Genomic DNA, 26,377 nt, shown 5'->3' on the forward strand with positions numbered 1-26,377 from the left:
TGTGTATTCCTGGGTCTGGGTTATCTCACTCAGGATGATCTTTTCTAGTTCCATCCATTTGCCTACAAATTTTATGATGCCATTGTTTTTATCAGCAAAGTAGTATTCTATTGTGTAAATGTACCACAGTTTCTTTATCCATTCTTCAGTTGAGGGATATCTAGGCTGTTTCTTGTTTTTGGCTTATTAGAAAAAAAGATGCTGTGAACATAATTGAGGAAGTGTCCTTGTGGCATGGTGGAGTGTCTTTTGGGGTATATGCCAAGGAGTGGTATATCTGGGTCCTGAAGTAGAACTATCCCAATTTTCTGAGAAACCATCAAATTGATTTCCAAATTGGTTGTATCAGTTTGCACTTCCACCAGCAATATATTCCCCTTGCTCCACATCCTTGCCAGCATGTGCAGTCACTTGAGTTCTTGATCTTAGCAATTCTGGCAGGTCTAAGATGGAATCTCAGAGTCATTTTGATTTGCATTTCCCTGATCACTAAGAACATTGAACATTTCTTTAAGTGCTTCTCAGTCATTAGAGATTTCTCTGTCAAGAATTCTCTGTTTAGCTCTGTACCCCATTTTAAAAAAATGGGTTATGTGATTTGTTGGTGTCTACTTTCTTGGGTCTTTATATGTTTTGGATATCAGCTCTCTGTTGGATGTAGAGTTGAAGATCTTTTCCTAGTCTGTAGGCTGCCGTTTGGTCTTATTAATGGAGAGGAGGACCTTGGGGAGGATGCTGGAATCTCACTGAGAAGAGGAAATAAAATAGACATGGGGAGATGGATGGAGGTAGGAAACTGGATGGGGGAAGGAAGGGATCAAGTGTGGGGAGGACAGAGCGAGAGAGAACTGGGATTTGGGAGGAGGAATCTCTGGGAGGAACTAGAAACCTAGGACAAAGGAAACTCTCAGGAACCTATGAGAGTGATCCTAGCTAAGACTTCAAGAAAGAGGGGGGTAGGGCTATGAAACTTGAAAAGGCTACCTCCTATAACAAGGCAAGACTTCCAATGGAGTGGTGGGTACACCAACCCACCCACAAAATCTTTGACCCACAATTTGTCCTGCCTATAAGATGTGCAGTGATAAATATGGAACAGAAATTGAGAGAATGGCCAACCAATGACTGGCCCAACTTGAGACCCATGCCACAAGAGAGCCCACTCCATCACTATTAGTGATATTCTCTTGTGCTCGTAGACAAGAACCCAGCGTAACTATCATTTGAGGCTTCATCCTGCAGCTAATGGAAACAGATACAGAGCCTGACAGCCAAACATTAGGCTGTGCTTGGGGAATTTCATGGAAGAGTGAGAAGGAAGGATTGAAGGAGCCAGTGAGGTTAAGGACACCACAAGTAAACCTATAAAATCAACTAACTGGGCCCATAGGGGCCCAGAGAGACTGAACACCAACAGAAGAGCATGCATCGGAGAGACCTAGGTCCCCTGCACATATGTAACAGATGTATGGCTTGGTCTTCATATGGGACCCCTAACAACTAGAGCAGGGGTTGTCTCTGACTCTGCTCTCTGCCTTTGGACCCCTTTTCCCTAACTGGCTGCCTTGTCAGGCCTCAGTGGTAGAGGGGGCAGGTAGACTACTGCAACTTGATATGCTCAGGTGGGTTGATATGCGTGGGGAGGCCCCCCCTTCTCTGAGGAGAAAGAGAGGGGGATGGGGGAAGGTGAGGTGAGAGGGAAGAACTGAGAGGAGAGAAGGAAGGGGAAGCTATAATTAGGATGTAAAATAAATCAATAAGTTAACTTAAAAAAAAAAGGCCTCCTCAGCCAGAAAAAAACAAAACAAACAAAATCCCAACATGACTCTAAATCTAGTTAGGTGATGTCAGCTGACCTTGGGCCAATTTCCTCCAGGCACAGCACTTCCCCTCCTACTCTCACAGGGAATGCAGTCTGCTCTCTATAGACCTGGCTGTTTTGTTGACTAATAAACACTTTTCCTCCATGTCTGTCAGATCCTCCCTAAAACCTGATACTAACTACTTGAAATTCTCACAGAGCAACCTAAGCCTTTCTTTTGGGTGTCGATAGAGTAGAATTTGCTCTTGAAGATTTAAACCCCATCAGCGACAGAGGACAGAAAAATAACAAGTCGGGAAACAGCCTGATCTACTGACCTGGCTCATCCTCACAGAGCTCAGGTTATTCCAAGCCTAGTGTGTATTTGAGCATAAACTCTCCTTAGGAATCTGTTTTTCAGTTGCTAACTTCCCTGGGACTATTACTGTGCACGCCCAGTGAGCTTGTCTAGGAAATGGAGCATGTGGCTAAGAATGCTGGAGTGATTTCTACTAAGATCTTTTTGTTGCTTTTCATTCTTTTATATATAAGTGGAGTCTTTCAGAGACTTTACAATGATAGATCATCGTTTTCTATTAAACCAGACAATACAGAGATCAACAGGGCTACTAAGATGGCTCAGTGGGTAAAAACACTTAATTAACCCTGAGACTGATGACCTGGATTTGATTTCTGTGCCTCATATTGTGGGTGAGGAGAACCAACTCTCAAAAACTGTTCTCTGACTACACTAGAGATCTATGGCTTTAGTGTGAATAAATACACACAATAAATGAAATGCAATAAAATAATTTAAAAAGAGAGCAGCAAAAACATGAAAGTTCCTTTCTTCATAAAAACATGACTTGTGAGCCAGGCATAGTCATGCATTCTTGTAAGCACAGTGCTCAGGACTCCCGAGGCAAGACAGACACTCTTCTCTTTAAAACACACCTTTAATCCCAGCACTCAGGAGGCAGAGGCAGGTGGATCACTGTGAGTTCGAGGCCAGCCTGGTCTACAAAGTGAGTCCAGGACAGCCAAGGCTACACAGAGAGACCCTGTCTCGAAAAACCAAACCAAACCAAACCAAACCAAACAAAACAAACCACGTTTGTTTATTTTCTTGTGGGGGGTGGTGGGGGTGGGAGAGTGTGCACAGAGGCGTACAACCTCTGGAGGTTGTTCTATCTTTTTCCACGCGTGTTCCTGGGTCTGAATTCAGGTCGGCAGCTTGGTGGCAAGCTCCTTTACTCACTGATCCATCTTGTCAGTATGGATTTTGAGTTTTGAGATCAGCTAGGGCTACCAGATAAGACCCTGACTGAAACAAAACAAAACATCCCCCTAAAACAAACAACAAAAACCCCAAGCAACAAAAATAAAAACAAGGAACAATAGAAACAACTTGAAATGAATTATATACTATTAATTTCTAATATGGTAAATACTGATCAATATTAGCTAAATTTAAAAAATATACCTTTGGGGGGCAGATAAAGAGATTGTCCAGCTGCTAAGAGCACTTGCTGCTCTTGCAGAGGATAATGGATGGGTTCCCACATCCACATGGAAACTCACAACCTTCTCTAGCTCTATCCTCTTCTGGCCTCTGAAGGCACGAGGAAAGCACAGTGACCACACACACACATACACACACACACACACACACACACACACACACACACACACACACACACAGAGTCAGGGAAAACAATCAGACACATCACATCAAATCAAATCTTTAAAAGAAAATAAACTCTCTGTGTCCACAATTGTATGGGGGCTGTATATATGGTTAAGTGTGTGTGTGTGTGTGTGTGTGTGTGTGTGTGTGTGTGTGTGTGTATGTGTATGTGTGTGTAGAGGGTTAAAACATATTATGGAATTAAGGCCCTGGTGATGTTTGGCCACTTGTTGAAAAAGAGAAAAATAAGGGTTGTTCAGTTTAAATTGGTAAATTTTCTGGTAAATGAGATCAAGCTGCTGGGTTTTGTTGTTGTTTTGTTTTGTTTTTAAAGGTTTTTTGAGAGAGGGTTTCTTTGTGTAACAGTCCTGGCTGTCCTGGACTCGATTTTTTTTTTTTGTATACCAGGCTCACTTGGAACTCACAGTGATCCACCTGCCTTTGCCTCCCGAGTGCTGGGATTAAAGATGTGTGCTACCACACCTGGCTCAAGCTGCTGTTTTAAATAGTGTCAGTGGATAGAGTTAAGTCAGTAGGAGAGCCCTTACCTTGCAAGTAAAAAAAGAAAAGATCATGAACTTACAACAGGATTTTCTAGAAAGGATACCTTGAGCCTGCAATTGAAACAGTTCTTCCATTAGGTCTTCAGCTCTACTTAAATGATTTTGTTACAAATATTCTCTCTCTCTTTAAATAAGATTCTGATTTTATGTGTATGAATGTCTTGCTTGCATGCATGTATGCACACGTGTGCACATTCGTTGTGCCTAAAGGAGTCAGAGGTGGGCACTGGGTTCCCTAGAACTGGAGTTAGAGGAGGTTATAAGCCTCCATGTGGGTGCTGGGAATGGAACCCAAGTCCTCTGCAAGAGCAGCCAGCGCTCTTTAGTGCTGTGCCCCTTCCCTCGCGCTCTCCTGTGTGAGAGAGTCTCACTACCGGAAGCACAGGCTTATGCCACACATCACCTGTGCGCCCTTCCTGCCAGTCCCTGCCCACACTATCCTCAAAGCTTCCAGGAAGCTAAGGTGGGAACTCTGCAATAAAGCCACAATGCTGCTGCCTTTACCAGAGGGGAGGAAAACAACAAGGAAGCATTAGAAAGAGAATGTTGGGGTTCTTTTTTTCCCTCAAGGCAGGGTTACTCTGTGTAGCCCTGGCTGTCCTGGACTCACTTTGTTGATCAGGCTGGCCTTGAACTCACAGAGATCTGCCTGCTCCTGCCTCCCTGAGTGCTGGGGTTACAGGGGTGTGCCACTGTGCCAGGTCAATGTGGGGACTCCTAACACTTTGTTGGGAATGTGTATTCTTCCTTTTCCTAAATCAAGACAGGTAAGTGTTGGCACACTAGCTGCCCCCCAAGTCTGCCACACACATTGTTGGGCGACATGGTAGCAGCTGGAACCAGGTAGCTCTGTAACAAAGCCCCTCAGAGAACAGACGCTATATGAGAGTCATACTATTGAGACTATGAGAATGATATAGCATTTTACTTTGGATTCCTGCTTTCTGAGCAAGCTGCCATGATGGATAAGGAATTTTATGTTTATATCCTTTACTATAATGACCTACTGTAATGCAAAAGTATGGAGTAAACACTATAAACTAGTATTTCAGTAACAGCATGAGTTGATGATGGCAGCAAGGACAACTCTTGTGGGCCTGTGCTCAAAATGGACCACCTGCTTGCCTTTGAGCTCAACACAACATGTGTGAGTGCAGCCCTGTAATTACCAGGGCAGTGCCTTCCCAAGGGCACCAGGTCAGGCTTCTGCTTCCAGAATGTTCTAGGAATACCTTATAGATGGGCAGAATTACAAAACATTTCCCAAAGGTAGTCCACCGAATTTCAGGAAGATACTTTACAAGCTAAAATTAACTGAAGAAAAGGAAGATGGAAAGTAGCAGGGAGAAGAGTGAAGTACACACCCAAGACCAGCTGTGGTGGCACATGCACATACCTGAGACCAGCTGTGGTGGTGCATGCACACATCTGAGAGCAGCTGTGGTGGCGCATGCACACACCTGAGAGCAGCTGTGGTGGCGCATACACACACCTGAGACCAGCTGTGATGGCGCATGCTTCTAGTTCAGTGTCAAGGAGGCTGAGGCCACAGGATCATAAACTTGTCTATTCAGTGAGACTGATAGAAGAAAAAAACAAAAACAAAAAATAAAAAAGTACAAGGAAAGACAAGCAAAGTAAAGAAAAAGGAGTTGGGGCATAAAATTAAGAAGCTGTATAACTTTGTAAAGGCCAAATTCTTTTGCATGTCTGTTTTATTTGACCAGGCTCTCCTCCTTCCCACTTGCATACGTGGCTTTCTGAAAGTGCACACCATTTTTGTTCTCTTCTCATGCTACAAGTGGTGCTTAGTATTCCATGAAAATCATCTTTAAAAACTACCCAGCCTCCCGAATGCTGACGATTATAGACATATGCCACCATGCCTGACTCAAAATTTTGTTTCATGTATTAAATAATGAAGAGGAAAATAATAATGCACCTTTACCAAGTAATTGCACTCAACATAATTCTTTTTCTTTTTTGGCTAGACACAGAACCCAGGTATTTTGTTGTGCAAATGATCTACCATTAAGCTGTACGTCTAGACCTACATAAACCAGGACTTATTCTCTGCTCACCTGCTCCTGGTGCCCAGGCTAAAGCTCAGATTCCTGAAAAAGACTCTTAAAGTTCATCTCTTTCCATCAGATAGAGAAAAAGAACGCTAGCTTACTTATGGCCTAGGCTTCTCTACAACACTTTCCACTGCACTCAGGCTGTGCCCTGGGCTGCAGCAGCACGGTCCAGGAAACATCTCCAAGGAGAAGGGATACGGAACGCTAGAGCTGGGGGAGGCCTGCGAAACGCTGCTTCTGGGTACGACATGGCGACTGCACTCCTGCGCAGCAACAGCTACCTGCACAAGACCAAGGCAGCGAGATCTCAGCACAGACGTGGGAGGTGCTCCCCAGCCCTTACTGAGACGCTGCTGCATGATGAAGTTTTTTTTTTTTTTTTAAGGGCGTTCCCATTAGATGGTTTCCTGAGCTCCAATGGATAGTTCCAAACTTATGCATTAACTAGACATTGTGAGTGATCGTGATCGGGAAATAAAAGAACACAGTTAGAAACAGGGACATGTTGGGAGGATGTACGGGAAGAGGCTGGGCGGATGCAATCATATTTCTTGTATAAAATCCTAAAATATAAAGTCACAGCTAAAGCAATAGAAGCAGACTTTTCTTGGAGTGATTTGAAAGCAGCTTTAACTCAGTTTTCCACTTTCTAGTTGTATAATATAGTAAAAAGCTGTATTTTTGTAGTCTTGCTTTTGAGACAGGGTCTCTTGTACCTGAGGCTGGCCTTGAGTTCACTGGTGCTCTTGCTTCCACAACAGGTTGGGATCATGCCCAGCTTCGAGGAGCCCCCCTAAAGCCCCCCATATAATAGAAAAACCCAGTGCTGAGGATCAAACCTAGGACTTCTTGCATGCTAGGCAAGTGCTCTACCACTGAGCCCCAGATGTGTAAAAAGATACCTACATATGGGTTCCGTGTGTGTGTGTGTGTGTGTGTGTGTGTGTGTGTGTGTGTATGCGCGCGCGCGCACCCACACATGTGCACACATGCCAAGACACACTTGAAGGTGTTTTCTCTCCTCCCGCTACATGAGACACTACAAAAGTCTTCATTACACAGTGCCTTGAACAGCCAAACTGCACCAGAGAAACAGAATGGTGGTTCCCAGGCAGAAATGGGGGGCAAGGTGGGTAGAGTCACTGAATGGGCAGAGTGTCAGCTTTACATCATGAGAACAGATATGGAGATTGATCAACAGTACTGAGCCACCACACAGAGGTGCTCACACAACCATCTTTATGCTCTAATTTTAAGTGCTTAGGTAAACAATAGCTGTCTATTTCTAATATATCTGTCAAACGCGAATCACTGTAAGTTTGTTTTTACAAGTGGGGTTACTTTAGCCCAGGCTCACCTGGAACTCATCCTATAGCCCAGGCTAGCTTCGAAATCAGTGGTCCTTTTACCTCAGTCTCCCCATTGCTGTGAGCCACCCAAACTAGTTTATATGTATTTATTTACTACAGTCCTGGGCACTGAGATCTTGTACATGCTAAGCAGATGACCTACCATTCTATCATCTGAGACAAAACACTGATATTTACTTTAAGAGAGATAAAAGCTAAATAAAAGTAATGTGTAATAGTAAATTATAATTACTACAGTAAATAAATATTGAATAAAATATTTAAATACTGAATATAAAATATTGAATAAAATTGAATAAAACATTGAAATAAATAAAAATGAATTAAATATAAGATTAAACATTTTATGTATAAATTTTATATATAAATAAGTATAAAATAAAATTATTTTAACAGAAATAATTTTAATTTTTATTCGTGTGTGTGTGTGTGTATGTGTGTGTGTGTCTGGGTATGTGTGTATATATGTGGTGTGTCTGTGTGATATATATCCTCTTTGTATGTGCACATTTGAGGGTGGCCACAGAAGGAACAAGAGAGTGAGAAAACCAATGGCTTTGGAATTAAAGGCAGTTTGAGCAGCTTGACATGTATGCTGGAAACTGAACTCAGATCCTTTGATGAAACAGCTAGTGTTCCTAATTGCTGAGCCATCTCTCCATTCCCAACATTATCACTAAAATAAGAATAATAAGTAGCATTTAAAACTATTAATATAGAAATGGCACATAGGAGGTTAAAGTTGGATGGTCAGGAATTCAAGGTCATCCTCTCTTACACTGTGAGTTCCAGGCCAGAGCCTGGCTTACATGAAACTCTCTCAAAATGCCAAGCAGCCAACCAAAATCCATCCAACAAGCAGACAGACAGATAACCATCGATATCATACTAGTCCATAAGGCCTTACTTACTTAATTGACTTTATAGCTTGATATAGTTTGGAATGAACCCTGAGTCTGACACTGCACACTGCTCAGCTCCCCAGCACCTAGCCAGGGGCACAGCACTAAGATGCACTCAATAATATGTATTGAGTAAATGAATGAATTATCTTTTGTGCTACTGTGTACATGTAGGCACACACACATGTGCCCATGCTATGTTGTGTGCACAGAGGCCATGACTACTTTCTACCCTTATGTGGGTTCTATGAACCCAACGATGGTCCTGAATATGTTTTCAGCAAACCCTCTTACATTTCCTTTAGTCTATATCTCTTAATTTTTTGTGTGTGGCCACAGAAACGACCATTGCCAATTACAAAACACTATTACCAATCTGAAAAGTATTTTCTTTGTGATTCAACAACGTGAATAAAGTCTTTATTTCCACTTATGGGTTTTTATTATATTTATTCACTTACTAGGTGTATGCTTGTGTGTACTAGTGCGCATGTCTGGAGGACAGTATTTGGGAGTTGGCTGCCTTCTTTCACTATGTGGACCAAGGAATTGAACTCAGGCCAGCAGTTCTGCTTGTGGCACTCATTTTTACATTTTTCATGAAAGCGCTCGACCAAGCAGCTAGGACTTCCCTAGTCACCTGACTCATCCGCTGCTCCCATGCTTTGCCTAGCCTGTTTTCTGTTCAAAGGGATGCAACTCAAGGTTAAAGACAGGATCAGTTGCTTCCTTTGTCACTCTGAGAAGTGAGACAAAGCTCTATATAACTAAGTAAATGTTCTGCAAGAGGTCTTCATAAAACGGCATCTGTAAGTCAATAATTTATTTTAAATGAAGAGATTAGTGGCCTTTGTTTTTAATAAGTTGTTTTAATAAGTATTTAATAAATACAAATAAAAGAACTAGCAGAATTTTGGTTTGAGGCAGGGTCTTGCTCTCTAGCTCTGGCTAGCCTGACAATCACTATGTCAGAGGCTCTCCATTTCCTCCCCCTTTCTTCAACATTTTCTGCAATTTAACATTAAAGAGTTAATAGTGATAAAGAAGATCAAAGTAATGTGAGCTCTGCTTGTTTGGCTTGCTAAACTGATGCACAGGTCATTCAGGAGAATGAAAGCCAGAGGCTGAGCTCTGGGAAAGACCCCTGGACCAAGAGCAGCTGGCATTGTGCCAGGGAAGCAAAGCCAGGGCTGCAGCCAGTGAGCACACCTCCCAAGGCAGGGCTGCAGCCAGTGAGCACACCTCCCAAGGCAGGGCTGCAGCCAGTGAGCACATCTCCCAAGGGTGGCATCCAGTACGGCACAATTTTCTAATCTCAAAAGGAGGCTACCAATGAACATAGACACTTAAATAAGAAAGAGTCAGGAAACTGTGCTAGTTGTCTCTCTGCAAACCTTCTGGACTGAGGCAGTGGCCACACAGTGCTCCTTATGGAAGTGTGGCAGCCTATCTGCCTGCTGGGATGGCTCTGTGGCAATGAGGGACGACAGCTGTTCTGTCACTAGAACAGTCCTCACATGAAATCTGCTAGGGTATATCTGAAAGACAGTATGTCTTAGCTTAACCATACAAGTATCTCCCAACTTGAAAAAGAAACCAAAAAATAAACAAATAAGCTCACAGTTGTTTCCTATATATCATAATTACTTTACACATAATTACTTTGACCTACATTTTTGGAAATAGTCATATTTTGTTAAGATTTACAAGTAGTGGATTTTGTTAAAGTTGAGGAAAGTTGCTAAAAAATACAAAAGGGGCATAAAAAGCCACACTACCTCGTTTTCTGGGCAATGGGTGGATGCCCCACAGTGGATGATGTCACTAGTAGGCAATTATAACATCCAAAATTCCAAAAGCATTTAGTAATTTGTTTTGAAGAAACACAGCTTCCAAAAGGACAAAAAGATACTCCAAATATTTATTTGGATGGCTGCATGCCGAAGTAAAGTGAAATGCATAAAATAAAGAAATGAGTCCTAACTTCTAAAAGCGTCAAATATTTTGCCAGTAAGTTAAGTATGGAAAAGGATTCAAACAGCTTTTGGTAAGGTGGGATGAGACAGAGAACACTCGGGGCCTTGGGAAGTTAACCTGCAGATGAATCATGGATCACTGGGGCACTTGCTGTGGGCAGCATACTTCCTCTGACATGCTGAAGACAGCAAGGAGGCTCCCAGAGTAACACACAAGAACTAGATTAAGTATCAAGTACATGTATGGCATGATGTGGAAGAACATCAATTCCACATAGATACAGATGCCTGGTCCCAGGCCTGGCTATGTCTATCTGCATCAGGAGTTCCACAGTGTGTTCCCAGCCTCTAGCCTGAGCAACTCTCTAGTCCACCATGGGCAGGCTAGCTGCTCAAGTGTGAAGGCGCAGCCTTGCTGGGAGAGTCTAATGTAGATATTTGACCCTATCCACGCAATCTTCAGAGTTGGAAAGTGTTTAACACTCCTTCATTGCTCGTGGGAGTGCAAACTTGTACAACCACTTTGGAAATCAATCTGGGCGCTTTCTCAGAATACTGGGAATAGGGCTGCCTCAAGACCCAGGTAGTCCACTCCTCAGAATATACCCAGAAGATGCTCTACCACACAACAAGGACATATGCTCAACCATGTTCATAGCAGCCTTATTCGTAATAGCCAGAACCTGGAAACAACCTAAATGTCCGTCAGTCGAAGAATGGATAAAGAAACTGTGGTACGTTTACACTATGGAATACTACTCAGCTATTAAAAACAAGGAAATCCTGAAATTTGTGGGCAAATGGATGCAACTAGAAATGATCATACTGAGTGAGTTAACCCAGAAGCAGAAAGACTCACATGGTATATACTCACTTATAATTGGGCACTAGCCCAAAAGGCATGTCCCACGAAAGACTGCACTTGCCAGGAGATTGGGAGGACCTCCTATTGGGACTCTAGGTGAGAGAAGTATGGGAGAATGGGGAAACAGAAGGACCCAGAGGGTCCTAGAAATCTACAAGAAGAACATCATGACGGGCAGATCTGGACCCAGGGGGGTCTGCTCAAACTACTGTACCAACCTAGGACAATACATGTAACAAATATGGAGCCCTTACACAGATCTAGCCAAGGGACAGCACATTCTCCACAGTCGTGTGGAGAGCAGGGAATGACTCTGACATGAACTCTGGTGCCCCATATTTGACCACTACCCCTTGGTGGGGAGGCCTGGTAGCACTCAGAGAAAGAATAGGAAGGTTAGCAAGATGAAACTTGATAGGGCTATGACCATATAGTGGGGGAAGAAGTCCCCCTTGGTCATAGACCTAGGGGAAGAGAATAGGGTGAAAGAGGGAGGGAGGGAGGAATGGGAGGAGACCAGCAATTGAGATGTAACCTGAATAAATTAATAAAAAGAGACAGGTGAAAAAAAAAGAAATATTCTAATAAGGACTGAAGTGAGGATCAGCTTTAGTAAGGAGGGGGTTGTCTTATGTCTACATATGCTTTCCAAACATATGTGAGCAAACGTTCACTTCTACCACAAAAGTACACAACTCCATTACGTACAGAGTACACAAAAGAAGGTGTTTGTCAGCAAGACACATACTTACAACAGAGAGGATGTTCTTATAGCGGCTCTGAATTTATCCTACAGCAGATCTATTTATGGAATATAGTCCTTCCAGGTACATAAACTCCCAGGGAGAGCTGCCAGCCACCTGAAGGTTGTTACAGAAGGGCTGACGGGAACTATGAGGAGAAATGCTTGTGCGTGTTCATGACTTAGCGGCCACACTGGCTGGTCATTATGCAAAGCAAAGATGCTATAAACAAATGATTCAGAATGTTACAGACTTTTAACAGGTTACCAGCAGATACTAGAAACTCAGGTGTTACTATAGTTAAATAAATATCAACATGAAGGAGTAGCAACATGTCTGAGCCCCCATTATTTATTATGGTACTTAATTATATCCTTGCATACTTCTATTAAAAATGTTTCTTTCTAGATATGCCCATTGGTGAAACAGTGGCACAGGTCTTACAAAGGTAACCAAGTATGCTGGATAGTTTTATGTCAGTTTGACACAGACTAAAGTCATGTCCGGAGATGGAGCCTCAATTAAGAAAATGCTTCCAGGATTGGGGAGTTGGCTCAGTAGTTAAGAGCACTTGTTACTTTTGCAGAGGACTGGGGTTCGATTCTCAGTACCCACCTGGCAATTCCCAACCATCTGTGATTCGAGTTCCAGGCTATCCCTGGGCTGTTGTGAGTTCTGAGCAGCCAGTAAGCCGACCCCTCCATGACCTCTGCAGGAGCTCTGCCTATCACGGCTACTGATGATAGACAGTTACACAGAACTGGGAGTAGAAACCCTTTCCTCACACCCGCTCTTTTGGATCTGGTGTTGCACCACAGCGGTAATAACCCCAACTAAGACAACAGCCATATTCTGGTAGGATTTGTGGCATACTCCACAGAAAAAATCCATGGCAGGCACTGCAGACTTGCCAGGGATTGCACTGCTTTCATTTTGCTAAGCAGATGTGCTGTCAAAGTGCCTAGCAACATTTACGTCCTTCCTGATAACTGCTGCATGGGCAGAATTTAAGGTAGACACGAGTAACTGGTCAAAGTGCTGAGAGTAAGTAACTGCTTAGTGCTCATTTCTAATGACTTTGATATCAGGCCACCAACACGCAGGGAGGAGGGGGCAGGGAGAGTGCGAGAGCTGGGGAACAGGGAGGAGTGCTGTGAAATGCTGTCTTCTGGAAACTTCTGAACTTATGGCAGCTGCAGGCCTCTGCACAGACTTGAACAAGATCGGTCGGCACTGCAGCACTAACCGGAGTCAGTGGTTATTTAACAAGAGGTGGGACAGGAGCCGACAGGACAGGAAGGTGAAGTGTTGGGAACATCTGAGGGCAGGGGTGGAGGTGTGGGGAGGATACGATCCAGACACAGTGTAAACATTTACACGCTTGTCAGATAATAAATGAAAAACACTTAAACAAAAGCTGTGTTGCTTATTTCTTCTAATTTACAGATAAAAATGATTACTGGTGAAGCAAGAACCACTGTTTGGTCAGGCCTATGCACCACTCCATCTCCCACTTTCCACACCGCTCAGGCGAGGCGCCACGACACACAGCACAGAACAAGCCTGCAATGCTATTTGATATCTTTTAGAGATAGGATTTTATGTAGCCCAGGCTGGCCTCAAACTAACTACGTAACTGATGATGGCCTTGAACTTCTCATCTCCCCATCTCTACCTCATAATTGCTGCTATTACAGGGCTACACTATCACACTCAGAAAAAGCATTAGTACTTGACAACTTACACAGTTTTGCTTATTTCAACATGCACAAAGAAGAGGCAGGTAGATCTTTGTGAGTTTTAGAGTTCTAAGTCAGCCAGGGCTACATAGTAAGACTCTGTCTCAAAGGGGAAAAAAAAAGTTTTGTTCAAATCTTATAAAATTTCTTTTCATTAAGTTAGACTTTATGTACATGCAGATTTTTTTTTTGACAGTCATAGTTTAGAAAACCAATCTTCAGTTACAAGGACAAGAAGTAAAACATACATACAACATTTAAAAATCTTTGTTTTGTTTTTTTCTATATCACTTTATTATGACTTAAATGGTTTTCATCAGCTAGTTCCAAGACACTGAAAGCTCTGGGTATCTGGTGAGGTAGGCCCGGGGGGGGAAGAGCTGGGCTGACAGAAGGCTTCCCTCTGTGGTAGGCTTCTGCTTACACAACAGGTAAAACCAATAGTTATTTCTGCACACTTTGTATCCTTAAGCTATCCTAGCTTCAAGTAGTATCCAGAGAGGCAAACATAAAATTACCAAAATGTGTTAATTTCTAGAAATGAATCCCTGAGATGAGGGGCCTAAAAACTAAGCACTTAGATAATAGTATATTTGTGGAACAAATATAAATGTTAACAACAATTAACTTTTTACTAGAAGACATTTCATTGAGCATACATGTAGCCAAAAGACATACTAATTTTATCCATTTTCTTTTAATTTCAATAACATATTAATCAGAAAGGTGTCTAATTATTTTGATTGCCTATTATGTTTCTGTGGGGACACTGTATGGTCATTCAACTGCCAGTTGTACTTTATAGTCTAAGCATGGGGAAGTCCTGGCTTATTGCCTTAAAAATAAACATTTGAGATAAAAGCATAAAAGTTTATTTTTTATTTGTCGTTATTCAAAGTGGGTGACTGTCTAGCGTGTTCTCACCTTTCTCTCGTAGCCTTCTGTAGAACGTTCATTCCTGACATGTGGCAGGACCTCCCTTCTAGCTCTCTGTTCTTCCAGAGGGTGCTGTCCAAGTACACCTCCCCGAACACCCCGCAGGCATCCTGCACTAGCAGGCAGGACCTGTAAAGAGAAGCAGATCTATTTTCTAAGGAAGAAGAATCAAGAAGACCCTGAAACTCCACTGCAGTCACCTTCATAATGATGCATAAGGGCAAATGAAGTTAGATTCAAATTCCGCCCCCTCTCTGTGTGTGTGTGTCTCTCTCTCTGTGTGTCTCTTTCTGTGTGTGTGTGTGTGTGTGTGAAGGAGCAATCCTGCTATGGTCTAAGTGTGGAGGTCAGAGGACAACTTTGTGATGTCATCTCTCGAGTTGCTGTTCCAGGGTTGAACACAGGTCACTAGGCTTGTGTTACCTACTGAGCTATCTTGCCAGCCCCTCTAAGTAAGGGTCTTTGCCCATTTTGGTCTGAAACTCATAGTGTAATCAATGAAATCCTGATCCTCCTGTCTCCACCAAAGTACAGGTGTACATCACCATGGTTAGCTTTGAATAATATGCTTATTATTTATATTTATTATATATTATAGTAATATATATATACATATACACACAGACACACATATACACATCTGTCCCCATAGAGCACATGTGGGATTGAATTCAAGATCCTCCTCTGTCTCCCTCCCAAGACTTAGGATTCACAGGTATCAGCTACAATGCTCAACTGCTTTTGGAAACTATAACATACTTTTGAATTCATAAATCAAACAGGAAACTAGAAGTAGAAAAATACTATGATCTATTTTAAAAATAAATGTGAGAACTTATTGTTAGGAAAATGACAGTATTCCATATAATGAAACTGCTTTTCCTAATGAATTTATTTTTATTTTTTTGTACTAATAGGAATTGAACCTAGGGTGTTGTACCTGCTATCTCTTGCCACTAAGCTATATCTTCAGCCTTTCTATTTTATTTAAATTAGTTTTCTATGTTGTTTTCACAAATTCTACATCAAACCTCTGCAGTTACCAAGGCTTCCTTAAGCTGCTGCACCCCACTGTCCAGTCCTACAACAGCTCCCTGGAGCCCTCTCTGAGACAGCGCACATCAGTCAGTGACTATACTCAGGCCAGTGCCAATCATCCTGTCACAAGACCTCGCACACATGTACTACAGTGCATGTGAGGGCAGAGGGAAACTTGGTGCAATTGTTTCTCTCCTTTCACCTTTATGTGGGGTCTGGGAATTAAACTCAGGCCATTAAGTTTAAACAGCAAGGCTTTTTAACCCACCGAGCCACCTCACTCGCCCCATGTAGTATGTGTCTCTCTGTGTGTGTATAGATATATTATATATAATATTTTAAGTATTATACATAATTTTAAGTTTTAATATTGTATACCTGTGCATGAGGCTATCTTTCCTTCTTAAATACTGTCTGAATTCAGGAGCTCTTCTTGCAGATTTTCTGAGAGTCAAAGTCAACCTATAAGCCCCACCTGCCCAAGGTGCTCTCAGACACGTTGGCCCCATGAGATGGACACAGAGATCTGGATTAGATCTAGTTTTTCATTTACAATCCAATCACGTTTTCTCTGCTCCTCCTCTGTTGCTTTCAGCATCCTCTATGAGAGCAAGAATGGACACATACACTTCTCTATGGAGCTGACGTTCTCTTTCTGCCACAAGCCAGCTTACATGCCTCCTCACTGCCCAGCTACCTCCTCATCCAGTTTCTCTGTTTCCTTTAAAGAGGTAAGCAGAGGCACAGGGAAGGGGGTGGGGCAGGCCCAGGACCAGGCTGTATTTCTTCAGAACAGAGAGTCAAAGCGACCCTCTGCTAGTGACGGCACTAAGCCCTACTAAAGTTACTGTTTAAAACGTTAGCAGAAAAAAATCTCCATGGAAGTGGGTGGTGGTGATGCGTGTCTTAAATCCCAGCACTCGGGAGCAGAGGCTGGTGGATTCCTGTGAGTTCAAGGCCAGATCGGTCTACAAAGTGAGTTCAAGGACAGCCGGTGACACTAAAAAACCCTGTCTAGAGAAAACCAAAACCAAAACCAAACAGCAACAACAACAACAAACAAACAAAATTCCCCAAAACCAACCAACCAAACAAAACAACAACAACAACCAAAATATTATAAAGTTCTCTTTTTTGGTTGTACTAGGACTGGAGAGGGTGGGAAACTAATAGACTATTTCCTGGTTTGCTTGACTGTGGACTGTATCTCAAATAGCGCCAAGGGAGCTAGAGACTACTCGTGTTATTTTGCCCCACGGTAGGTGGTCCAGGGAGAGCAAGCAGGTAAGCAGCACTGCTCCACAGCTCCTGCCTCCAGCTTCCTCCTGCTGTGGGCCACTGCCCTGAGGACTGCTCTTTCCCCTTGGTTCACGCTGCCTGGTGATAAGCTCCCCCACTGTTCTACTCACACAGCTGTCACGTAGGGACATGCTGGCTCATGTCTGAAGTGGGTTTCCACAAAGCCAGTTAGCTTACAGGAGCACAGTGAATTCCATCTGCTTGTCAGTGAGTACTGCCTGGTAAAACACTATCTCAAAAAAAAAAAAAAAAAAAAAAAGGTGGGGGGACAGGAATATGCTGGTGCAGATCTCTGAAGAAAAATTCTACTATCCACTTGTTTTTCTTGAATTTCTGAATGGAACCTAAACGGCTTCCCAGCAAAGCAGCATCCTGTCAGAGATTTAGGACGTTGCAAAAATCAGTTACTTATATGAGCTTCATTTTACGCAATTTAACATGGAAATAACAGAAGCTAATGCAGAGAGCTGTGACAAGTATTAAAGTGACCCACACAGCACATGGCTGGGTTCAGCAAATGGTACAGCACGCAGATCTTTCTTTGGTGGGCATATTTGATACCAAAGCTTAAAAATGATTTTTTTCTAAAACATTCTTGCACATGTTACCTTAGGTCAACTGCTGGATTGTCTATGGATTTACTTGCTGTATTAAATGATAATTTTTTTTGCTAGATATTGCTGATAAACAAACAAACAAACAAAAAGTTAAACTGTGTATTGAATTTCTACAACCTGTCACTCTCTCTAGTTTTCCTTGTCTGTGACTATGGAATCATCTCACCATGTCAGCTTTGTTTCTTCACTTAAAATTCTGTGTGTTTTGCTTTATAAGAAAGCAAAACAAGCTGTGTCTGACTGTGATCAAAATCCTCCCGGAGGGAGCCTGTGCCCTGCAGGTTCTGACTGGCATCTCAGCGCATGGGGGACTAGGGTTTCACATGCACAGAAGCTGGCCATCGTGGCCTAGGTGACCTTCTAGGACGCCGCCGCTCCTCCTCCTCACCCTCTGCACCTGAGTAACACACTTATCAAAACGTGTTAGAAGCTATTAACTTAACAGACACTGGCTTTCCCACCCCAAGAGCTGCGAGTGCCATCAGCCACATCTTGGGACCCCCACCTACCCTTTTATAACCACCTCTCTGGTCTACCCACCAACGTGTTTTTTAAAAGATTTATTTGTTTGTTTATTTATTTACTTATTTATTTATTGTATACGAGTACTTTATCTGCAGAAGAGGGCATCAGATCATATTACAGATTGCTGTGAGCCACCATGTAGTTGATGGGAATTGAACTCAGGGCCTCTAGAAGAGCAGGCAGTGCTCTTAACCACTGAGACATCTCTCCAGCGCCGTGTTCCCATTCCCTCCCCTCCCCTCACCTGCAACCAGTGTATTTTAAATTTGCCTTGATTTATGGCTTTTTCTGTTCCATAAAACTATAAAAACTCCGTGAAACTGCTTCAGCATGGGGATGCTGAATTTGGTGTAACCTACATCTGTGTTCCTGGCCATGGTAACTCATAATGGTTCTAGTAGAACAAACTGTCTGTTACTCTCTTTAAGATGGGAGCTATGGCTGTGCAAAAGTGGTGCATGCCTTTACTCTCAGCCCTTGGGAGGCAGAGGCAGGTCAATCTCTGTGAGTTCAAGGCCAGCCTGGTCTACAGAGTGAGTCCAGGGCAGGCAAGGCTACACAGAGAAACCCTGTCATAAAAAATAAAAAATAAAAAAACCCAAAAGATGAGAGCTATGGACAAGAGGATCACATGTAGCCTAGGCTGGCCTTGAATTTGTTGTATGGCTGAGGATAACCTAGAATTCTTCATCTCCTACCTCTATCCCAAGTACTAGGTTATAGCATGTGTCATATGTGTGTTTATTTTTTGTTTAAATAACTTACTGAGTTTAAGCAAAGCTGTTTCATGAGCACAGGTTGGGGCTTATTTGCTGGAGTATGGGTAACTTGCCTTGGCTACACCACCTAAGAAGAGTTACTCTTCTTCCCTTAGCAGCCATTAGCTGCCCAGGGCTTCTCAGCCAGGGTCCTCATGCACCCCTCCTTTATCCCTGCTGGACTGTTGCTAGGCTCCATTTTGCTCACGTAACCCACAGCTGGTGGGAGTTGCTGAGAACAGTGGTTATGCCATGCCCAGAAGACAGCACTTTATGGTTGTCTTAGGGTCTGATGCTATTGCTGTGCTAAGAACAGTGACCCAAAGCAACTTTCGAATGAAAGGGTTTGTTTGGTCACACAGCTTGTAGTCAATGAGGACAGTCAAGGCAGGAACCTGGGGGAGGAGCTGCTGCAGAGGCTTGGGAGAACACTGGTCCCTGGCTTGCTCACCCTTCTTTTTTATATGCTCCAAGACCACTTGCCCAGCGGTGGCAACACACCCAATAGGCTGGGCCCTCTCACATCAATCACTGATTAAGAAAACGCCCTACAAGCTTGTCTACAGGCAAACTGTGTTGAGAGTCCGTCTTCCCTAATGCCTTGTGTCAAGCTGACCTAAAACTGACTAGCACAATAGCATTCTTCCCTGTGGTCTGGCCTTTACAGTCCTCCTCCCTTTCTCTGGGGGTGGAGAGTCAGTTAATATGGACAGCCTGTTTAAGAACGAACAACCAGCATTTACTTATTCTCAGTACTTTGATCAGGTATGAGTTTCTGCACTAACCAACGCCTATTGCAAAAAGAAGCTTCTCTGACTAACATTGAAACCATTACTCTATGGGTCTAAAACAAATATTTAGAAGACAGTTTACAACATGTTCATGTGGTAAAGCAGTAGCCCCCACCTCCCAAGTATGATCTCCCTTGCTCTGAGGTTTTGTTTTGTTTTTTTAAATATTAGATTTCACATATTAAGTGTGAATGTCCTCTCTTAGAATGGACCTCAAATCCAAAGACAAGAGCTTGACTACCCCCGAATGGCCATGCTGCCATTATGCCAGCGGCACTACTATCCCAGCACATTTCCCCAGCGGGTTGGTTCTGTAGTATCAGAGGTCCAGCAGTGGGAAAGATGATGGAAGAGTCTTCTCCATCACGCCAAATAAAGCTGGGAAAGCTACCGAGCAGGGAGGAAGCTCCTGGCTCACCTTCAGCTTGAATTTTCTGTCTTCACCAATAGGATTTCATCATTAGGTTCCAGTAGACAACTACAGTTTGAATGAGAAATGTCTCATTTATTTAAGCACTTAGTCCCAGTGGGGCCACTGTCTGAGAGGATCTGGAAACTTGAGGAGATGGAGCCTAGTTAGAGGAGGTGTCACCATTTGACTTTCTGCCTAACTGCTTTCTGTGTGTAGATGAATATATGATCGGACAGTATACGGATTTTGCCACCATACTTACCTACATGTTGCCATGGCTCCCACACTATGAAGGTCTCTATTCCTGTATTAACCCTTTTATTCCTAAGCTGCTTTTTGGCTACAGAATTTTTATCACAACAGAAAAATATGTATAGAAGCATATTTCAAAAATTTTTTAAAACAAAACACCAGGGAAATGCATTTTAAAACCACTTTGTGATTTCACACCCCCACCCATGGCAGAACTGTCAGGATTTAAAAAAAAAATAAGAAAGAAAGAAATTAAGGAGACAGATGCTAGCATGGATGTAGGGAAAAGGGAACATTCCCTGCTTGTAGGAGTGCAAACTGGTAGCCACTGTGGAAATCAGTGTGGAGGCGCTGAAAAAGCTAGAAATACATCTATCGTGAGATTCCTACTTAAAAAAATTTTTGTTTTTCAACCCAGGCTGCTGCTATCCACAAACTGACAGCAAGGTCCCATTGCTGTAGGCAAACTACTTATTGTTCATGGAAAGACTGAGCTGGAGCCTGCACAGAACCTTCACCCACGTTCTAGTGTCTACGCCACAGCAAGGTACACTGCAGGCTACCAAAAAAGAAAAGTAAACACCAGCTCAACCACAAAACCTTTGAGTTTTTTCAGTCTGTTCTGTGGAAAACCACATTAGGGCAATGACAGCATGAACCTAATAGGAGTATCCAACTGTGTCTGACGTGACGTAAGGCCTACTCCACCGAATGGAGCCATAGCTGACATGGGTTGGGTGACCAAGAACCAGAGCTGAGATAGCTCAGAGACCCAAGATAAAATAAAAAACCCAAAAAACAATAAAGGGACTCCTAATGATATATACTCCAAATGATATACTCATTCTGAGACACTCATTGTTTTAGTTAGGGTTTCCATTGCTGTGAAGAGACACCATGACCACAACAACTCTTTGTTTGTTTGCTTGTGTTTTTCTTGGCTGTCCTGGACTTGCTTTGTAAACTAGGCTGGCCTTGAACTCACAGCGATCTGCCTGCCTCTGCCTCCCGAGTGCTGGGATTACAGGTGTATGCCACCATGCCGGGCTCATGAAAACCCTTATAAAGGAAAACATTTAATTTTACAGTTTTTAGAGGTTTAGTCCACTATCACCGTGGTGGGAAGCACGGCAGTGTCCAGGCAGACACAGTGTCAGAGAAGGAGCTGAACTTTCTACGTCTTGATCCACAGGCAGCAGGAGACTGTGTCACACAGGGAGTAGCTCAAACATATATGACTTTAATGCTTGTCTCCACAGCAACACACTTCCTCCAACACAGCCACACCTCCTAATAATGCCACTCCCTATGGCCATGCATTCACACACGAGTCTATGGGGACCACACCTATCCAACTCCATGATCAGAGATTGGTGCCTTGTTCACCCCTCAGCAGAAAGGCTTCCTCTTTACCCATCAGATTCAGACAGCTTCCAAGACACCATTGTAGAAAAATTCTGATCCAATTTGGACCACCATTTTAATCTCCTACTAAACCTGGAATCTCTCAACATTTAGAAACTGGACCACAAATGCAATCCCTGGCTTGCTTAACCATTTTCTCCAATCTTTTTGGACCCTTTCTAAGGTATTATTTGTCCCAATTCAGCCTGAAGAAACCTTAAGAGACCGATGTCCATTCCTTCTAAGGGGGTCAGGGAGGTTTCTGTTTGCTCTCTTGGTCTACAAATGCTTACTTTTTGGTCTTATACAGAGAAAAAAAACAAGGTAAAACTCAGGAATGTCTCTCTTTTCCTTTATCTTGCATACATAGGTAAGGAGATAGGAGCTAAAAGAAAGGGAGATTTAGGAACATGGAGGGAGGATAGAACAAAAGCTAGATGATTGAACCTACTACTTAACTCAAGGCCTTAATTGTTACTCATAATGAAGGTTATGTTTAAGTCATTGCTACAGAATTTAGTATACTGATACAAAACATGAGCATGTCAAATAATTGTCAGATTTCAGCACAAGAATATATATCCTAAGTCTAACAGATAGATATGACTTTATCGATATATGAGGTAAAATCGTTGAATAAGGTCTTCAAAAGCCTCAGAGACACACAGAATATGGCATTTAAAGTTGTTTTTATAATCCTAAATTAATTCCTCACAACACCCAGCTGACCTCAAAGAAGATGATGAGCAAGAGCCTCCTTAAGGAAATGGCTTCAAATGTGGCAAACCAGCTACTGGGCAAAATGTCCTTGTTCCTGCCACAAACAGAATTCTGCCTAAAGATGGGCAGCTTAGATGCAGGCAGAGTTGATGGCCACACTCTGCTAAGACAGGGTAAACAAGTCCTCAATAGTTCCTGCCCTGTGAATAAGTCTGGCAGAGATACTGAGCCAGAAAGCTGAAGATGAGGCTCCAACGTTATAGTGTTGGGTGACTGGTCAGGCAGTAAACCGTCTAAGTCAATTTGTACATTTTGGAAGCTGCTAACCCACACTGCTGGTTCACTCAGGAATTTAGGTTTTATTCCTTCTCAAGTCTCTGAGGGCCATTGAAGGCCAGATGGTATAGTTTTACAATCAAGTTTAGTTGGTTAGGGGATAAGATCATTTTAGATCAAGATAAAGAAATTATTATAGTTGAGATAGGATAGATATTGAATTTCATTCAGAAATTTAGACCCAACAAGACAAAAGGGACGTTTGCTTCAAGCTGGACAAATGCAAGTGGCCAAACCACGATGAATGTAACATTTATAGAACTCATGATTGTCATAGGGTTCTCCCTGCTGTATGTAGTTTGTTTTATACATGTGTAATAAAATAAATGTATTTTTAAAAAAAAGAAAAAGAAAAGAAAGGCTTCCTCCTGCAGCAGATGGGAACAAATGCAGCGACCCCGACACAGCAAGACATATGCAGGCGCGCATGTACACACACACACACACACACACACACACACACACACACACACACACACACACACCCCTTGTAGCATACAACTCTAAACAAGACACCTCCATCAAATTTTTCCAATCAGAGCCCAGGGAAGCCTGTGGAAGGGAGGCACAAGGAGTGCGTGAGACAGAGGAGTTGGAAGACACAGAACATGGCCCTCTAAAACAGCTGAACGAAGTCCATATGAACTCACCGACACTGAGACAGCATGCATGGCACCGACGCAGGTCTGTATCAGGTCCCTGAATATGAACTACAGCTTTCGATTTTGTAATTTTATAGTACTCTTATATGTGAAAATGAGTGAGTGCCTTCTCTTGAGGTTCTTTTGGTTTTCTGTTGGCTTGTTTTATTGTATGATATTCTAATTTGCTATGTTTTGTTACCTCCTAGAAATCTGCCCTTTTCTAATGTAAGCCAGAGAGGGAGTAGATCTGGATGGGAAAGGAAGTGAGGAGGAGCAGGAGGAGGGAAACTATATTCAGATTATACTGCATGGGAAAAGAATCTATGTTTAATAAAAGGGGGAAAATAAAAAAATTAAAAATAAGTGAAAACCTTTGTTTTTTTCAGGTGTCTCTCTCTCTTAGATATCATCAAATGCATTTTCTGTATTAATTAAATGATTGTTTTTCATCTTTGATTTGTTAATGTAGTAAGCAACAATTATATACACTTAGCAAGGATGGGTGTCTCCACTGCTGATACCATGCTTGCAGTCTGATTATGATGTCCATATCCTCAGTGATGATGGCCTTTGCCCTCATCCTACATATTGTCATGCTAGATTTATTTTCTCATTCAAGATCTGGCATGGAGATCGTCTGCATTGGCTTATAGAGCAAGTTGGTAAAGACTGCTTAGTTTTCTTTGAGAAATGTGTATAAGACTTGATTTGTGCTTTGAAAGCTTTGGAGAACCTGGTAATGAAATCATTTGGTGCCAGTGCTTTTGATTCCTACAAAAGAAAACAACTTCATGATAAATGAACTATTTTGAGTTTTAAAAATTTTTCCTGATACATTTTGGTAATATATATTTTTGTTGTGATTTTTCCATTTGTCTTCTCCCTTACTCTGCAGTCTCTGTAGGTACTGGCAACTCTACTTTTTATTATTTTAATCTTTTCTTTATTAATTTAGAATTCTTTAAAGTTAATTATTTACTTATTTTTATTGTGTGTGTATACACAATGCCATGGAGCTTGTAAAGGAGGTCAAGGCGCCACTAGTGGAGTAGGCTCTCTTACCACTGTGTGGGTTCTGCAGCTGGAACTCAGTCACTGGGATCTCATGGCAAGTATCTTTATCTGCTGCTCGTCAACCCTACTTTAAGATTCTACTAATGATTTCAAAGAGCCAAGATTTTTGCTTTCTCTGTTTGCTTATGCCAGCAATTTTTACTCATATTTGTATTTCTTCTATTTCCTAAAGCAAATTTATTCTATTCTTCTTTTCCTTTTAGAAAAAGGAAGGCTCATTAATTTCAGTCTTCTTTAAAAACGGAGGGCCCTTGAATCTCACTGAAAAAGGGAAATAGAATAGACATCTGGGATGGATGGGTGGAGGGAACTGTGTGGGAGAGAGGACAGAGATCAAGTCAGAAGAGGACAGAGGGAGGGAGAGAGAGAACAGAGAAAAAACTGGAATCCACATGGGTAGGGGTGGGATGCGTCTCTGGTACAAGCTAGAAACCTAGGACAATGGAAACTCCTAAGAATCTATAAGGGTGACTCTAGCTAAGACTCCTAGGAATGGGGAATATGGAGCCTGAAATTGCTATCTGCTGTAACCAGAAAACTCTTCCAATGGAGGATCTGGGATACCAACCCAGCCACAAAAGTTTAGACCCACAATCTGTCCTGCTAACAGGGTATGCAGGGGTAACGATGGAGCAGACGTTGAGGGAATGGCCAACCAATGACTGGTCTAGCTTGAGAGCCATGCATGAGAGAGAGTCCACCCTGACACTATTAATGCCATTCAGCTATACTTCCAGACAGGTTCCTAGCATAACTGCCATCTGAGAGGCTTTACCCAGCAATGGATGGAAACAGAGGCCCCAGGCAAACATTAGATAGAACTTGGGGGAATTCTATGCACGAGGGGGAAGAAGGATTGAAGAAGCCAGGGAGGTCAAGAACACCACAAGAAAACCTACAGAACCAACTAACCTGGGCCCACAGAGACTGAACATCAACCAGAGAACATGCATGGGATGGACCTAGGCACACGTGTACCAGTGGTGCAGCTGGGGCTCCATGTGGGACTGCTATCAGCAGGAGCAGGGCTGACTCTGACTCTTTTGCCCACCTTGGGATCCCTTTCCCCTACCTGGGCTGCCTTTTCCTAGCCACAATAAGAGAAGATGTGCCTAGTCCTACTACAACTTTATACGCCAAGGTGGGTGGATGTCCATGGGAGGCCTTCCTTTTAATGAGCCTTTTCTGAAGAGAAAGGGAAGAAGGGAGGATGGCGGGGAGTGAGGTGAGAGGGGCGGACTGAGAGGACAGAAGGCAAGGGAAGCTGTGCTAGGGATGTAAATTAATATAAAATTAATATAAAACATTTTATAATTTTAAGTGTATCTGCATGAATGAGTCTGTATGTAACATGTATACGTGGGTGCCAGAAGAGGCCAGAATGTAACGTAACAGAGTGACTGAGATAATACTATTGGTTAAGGGTTTTAAATCTATATTATCATATTTAAGTTATGAGACATTGAAAGACTAAGCATTCTTCAAGTGACACTGACACCTCTTTGAAAATATATGGTGTTGTACGTGGGACAGTCAAATCCTGCTAGGTGGGATTATAACTTGGTTATTGTTTTAGTTGGACATTAAACATGACAGAAGGAAATGTGACTGTGTGTGTGTGAAAAAGATAAGGGATGAACCTGTGATGGCCAATCTTGGTTGTCAACTTGATAACAAGTGGAATTAACTGGAGGACAAACTGCTGGGCACGCCTGTGAGGGAGCTTTGGTTATTTGAATCAGAATGTCACGGCCTGAGTGTGGGCCACATCTTCTGGTGGCAGCGTATGGAAAAAGACGTGTCCTGCACTCTCTCGCAACACCATCTATCACGTTGCCGCAGCAACA

General features: G+C 42.6%; 1 protein-coding gene across 1 annotated transcript in view; it reads right to left on the reverse strand.

The window, feature by feature from the left end:
- The window catches only part of Spidr (scaffold protein involved in DNA repair), a 333,822-nt gene that overhangs the window by 117,286 nt on the left and 190,159 nt on the right, over positions 1-26,377 (reverse strand). The window contains exon 11 of the mRNA XM_051150592.1: positions 14,649-14,789. Within this exon, the coding sequence (XP_051006549.1) occupies positions 14,649-14,789 (141 nt within the window). The remainder of the gene's footprint in view (positions 1-14,648; positions 14,790-26,377) is intronic.

The sequence above is a fragment of the Acomys russatus genome, chromosome 8 (genome assembly GCF_903995435.1).
Source record: "Acomys russatus chromosome 8, mAcoRus1.1, whole genome shotgun sequence".
Classification (NCBI taxonomy): domain Eukaryota; kingdom Metazoa; phylum Chordata; class Mammalia; order Rodentia; family Muridae; genus Acomys; species Acomys russatus.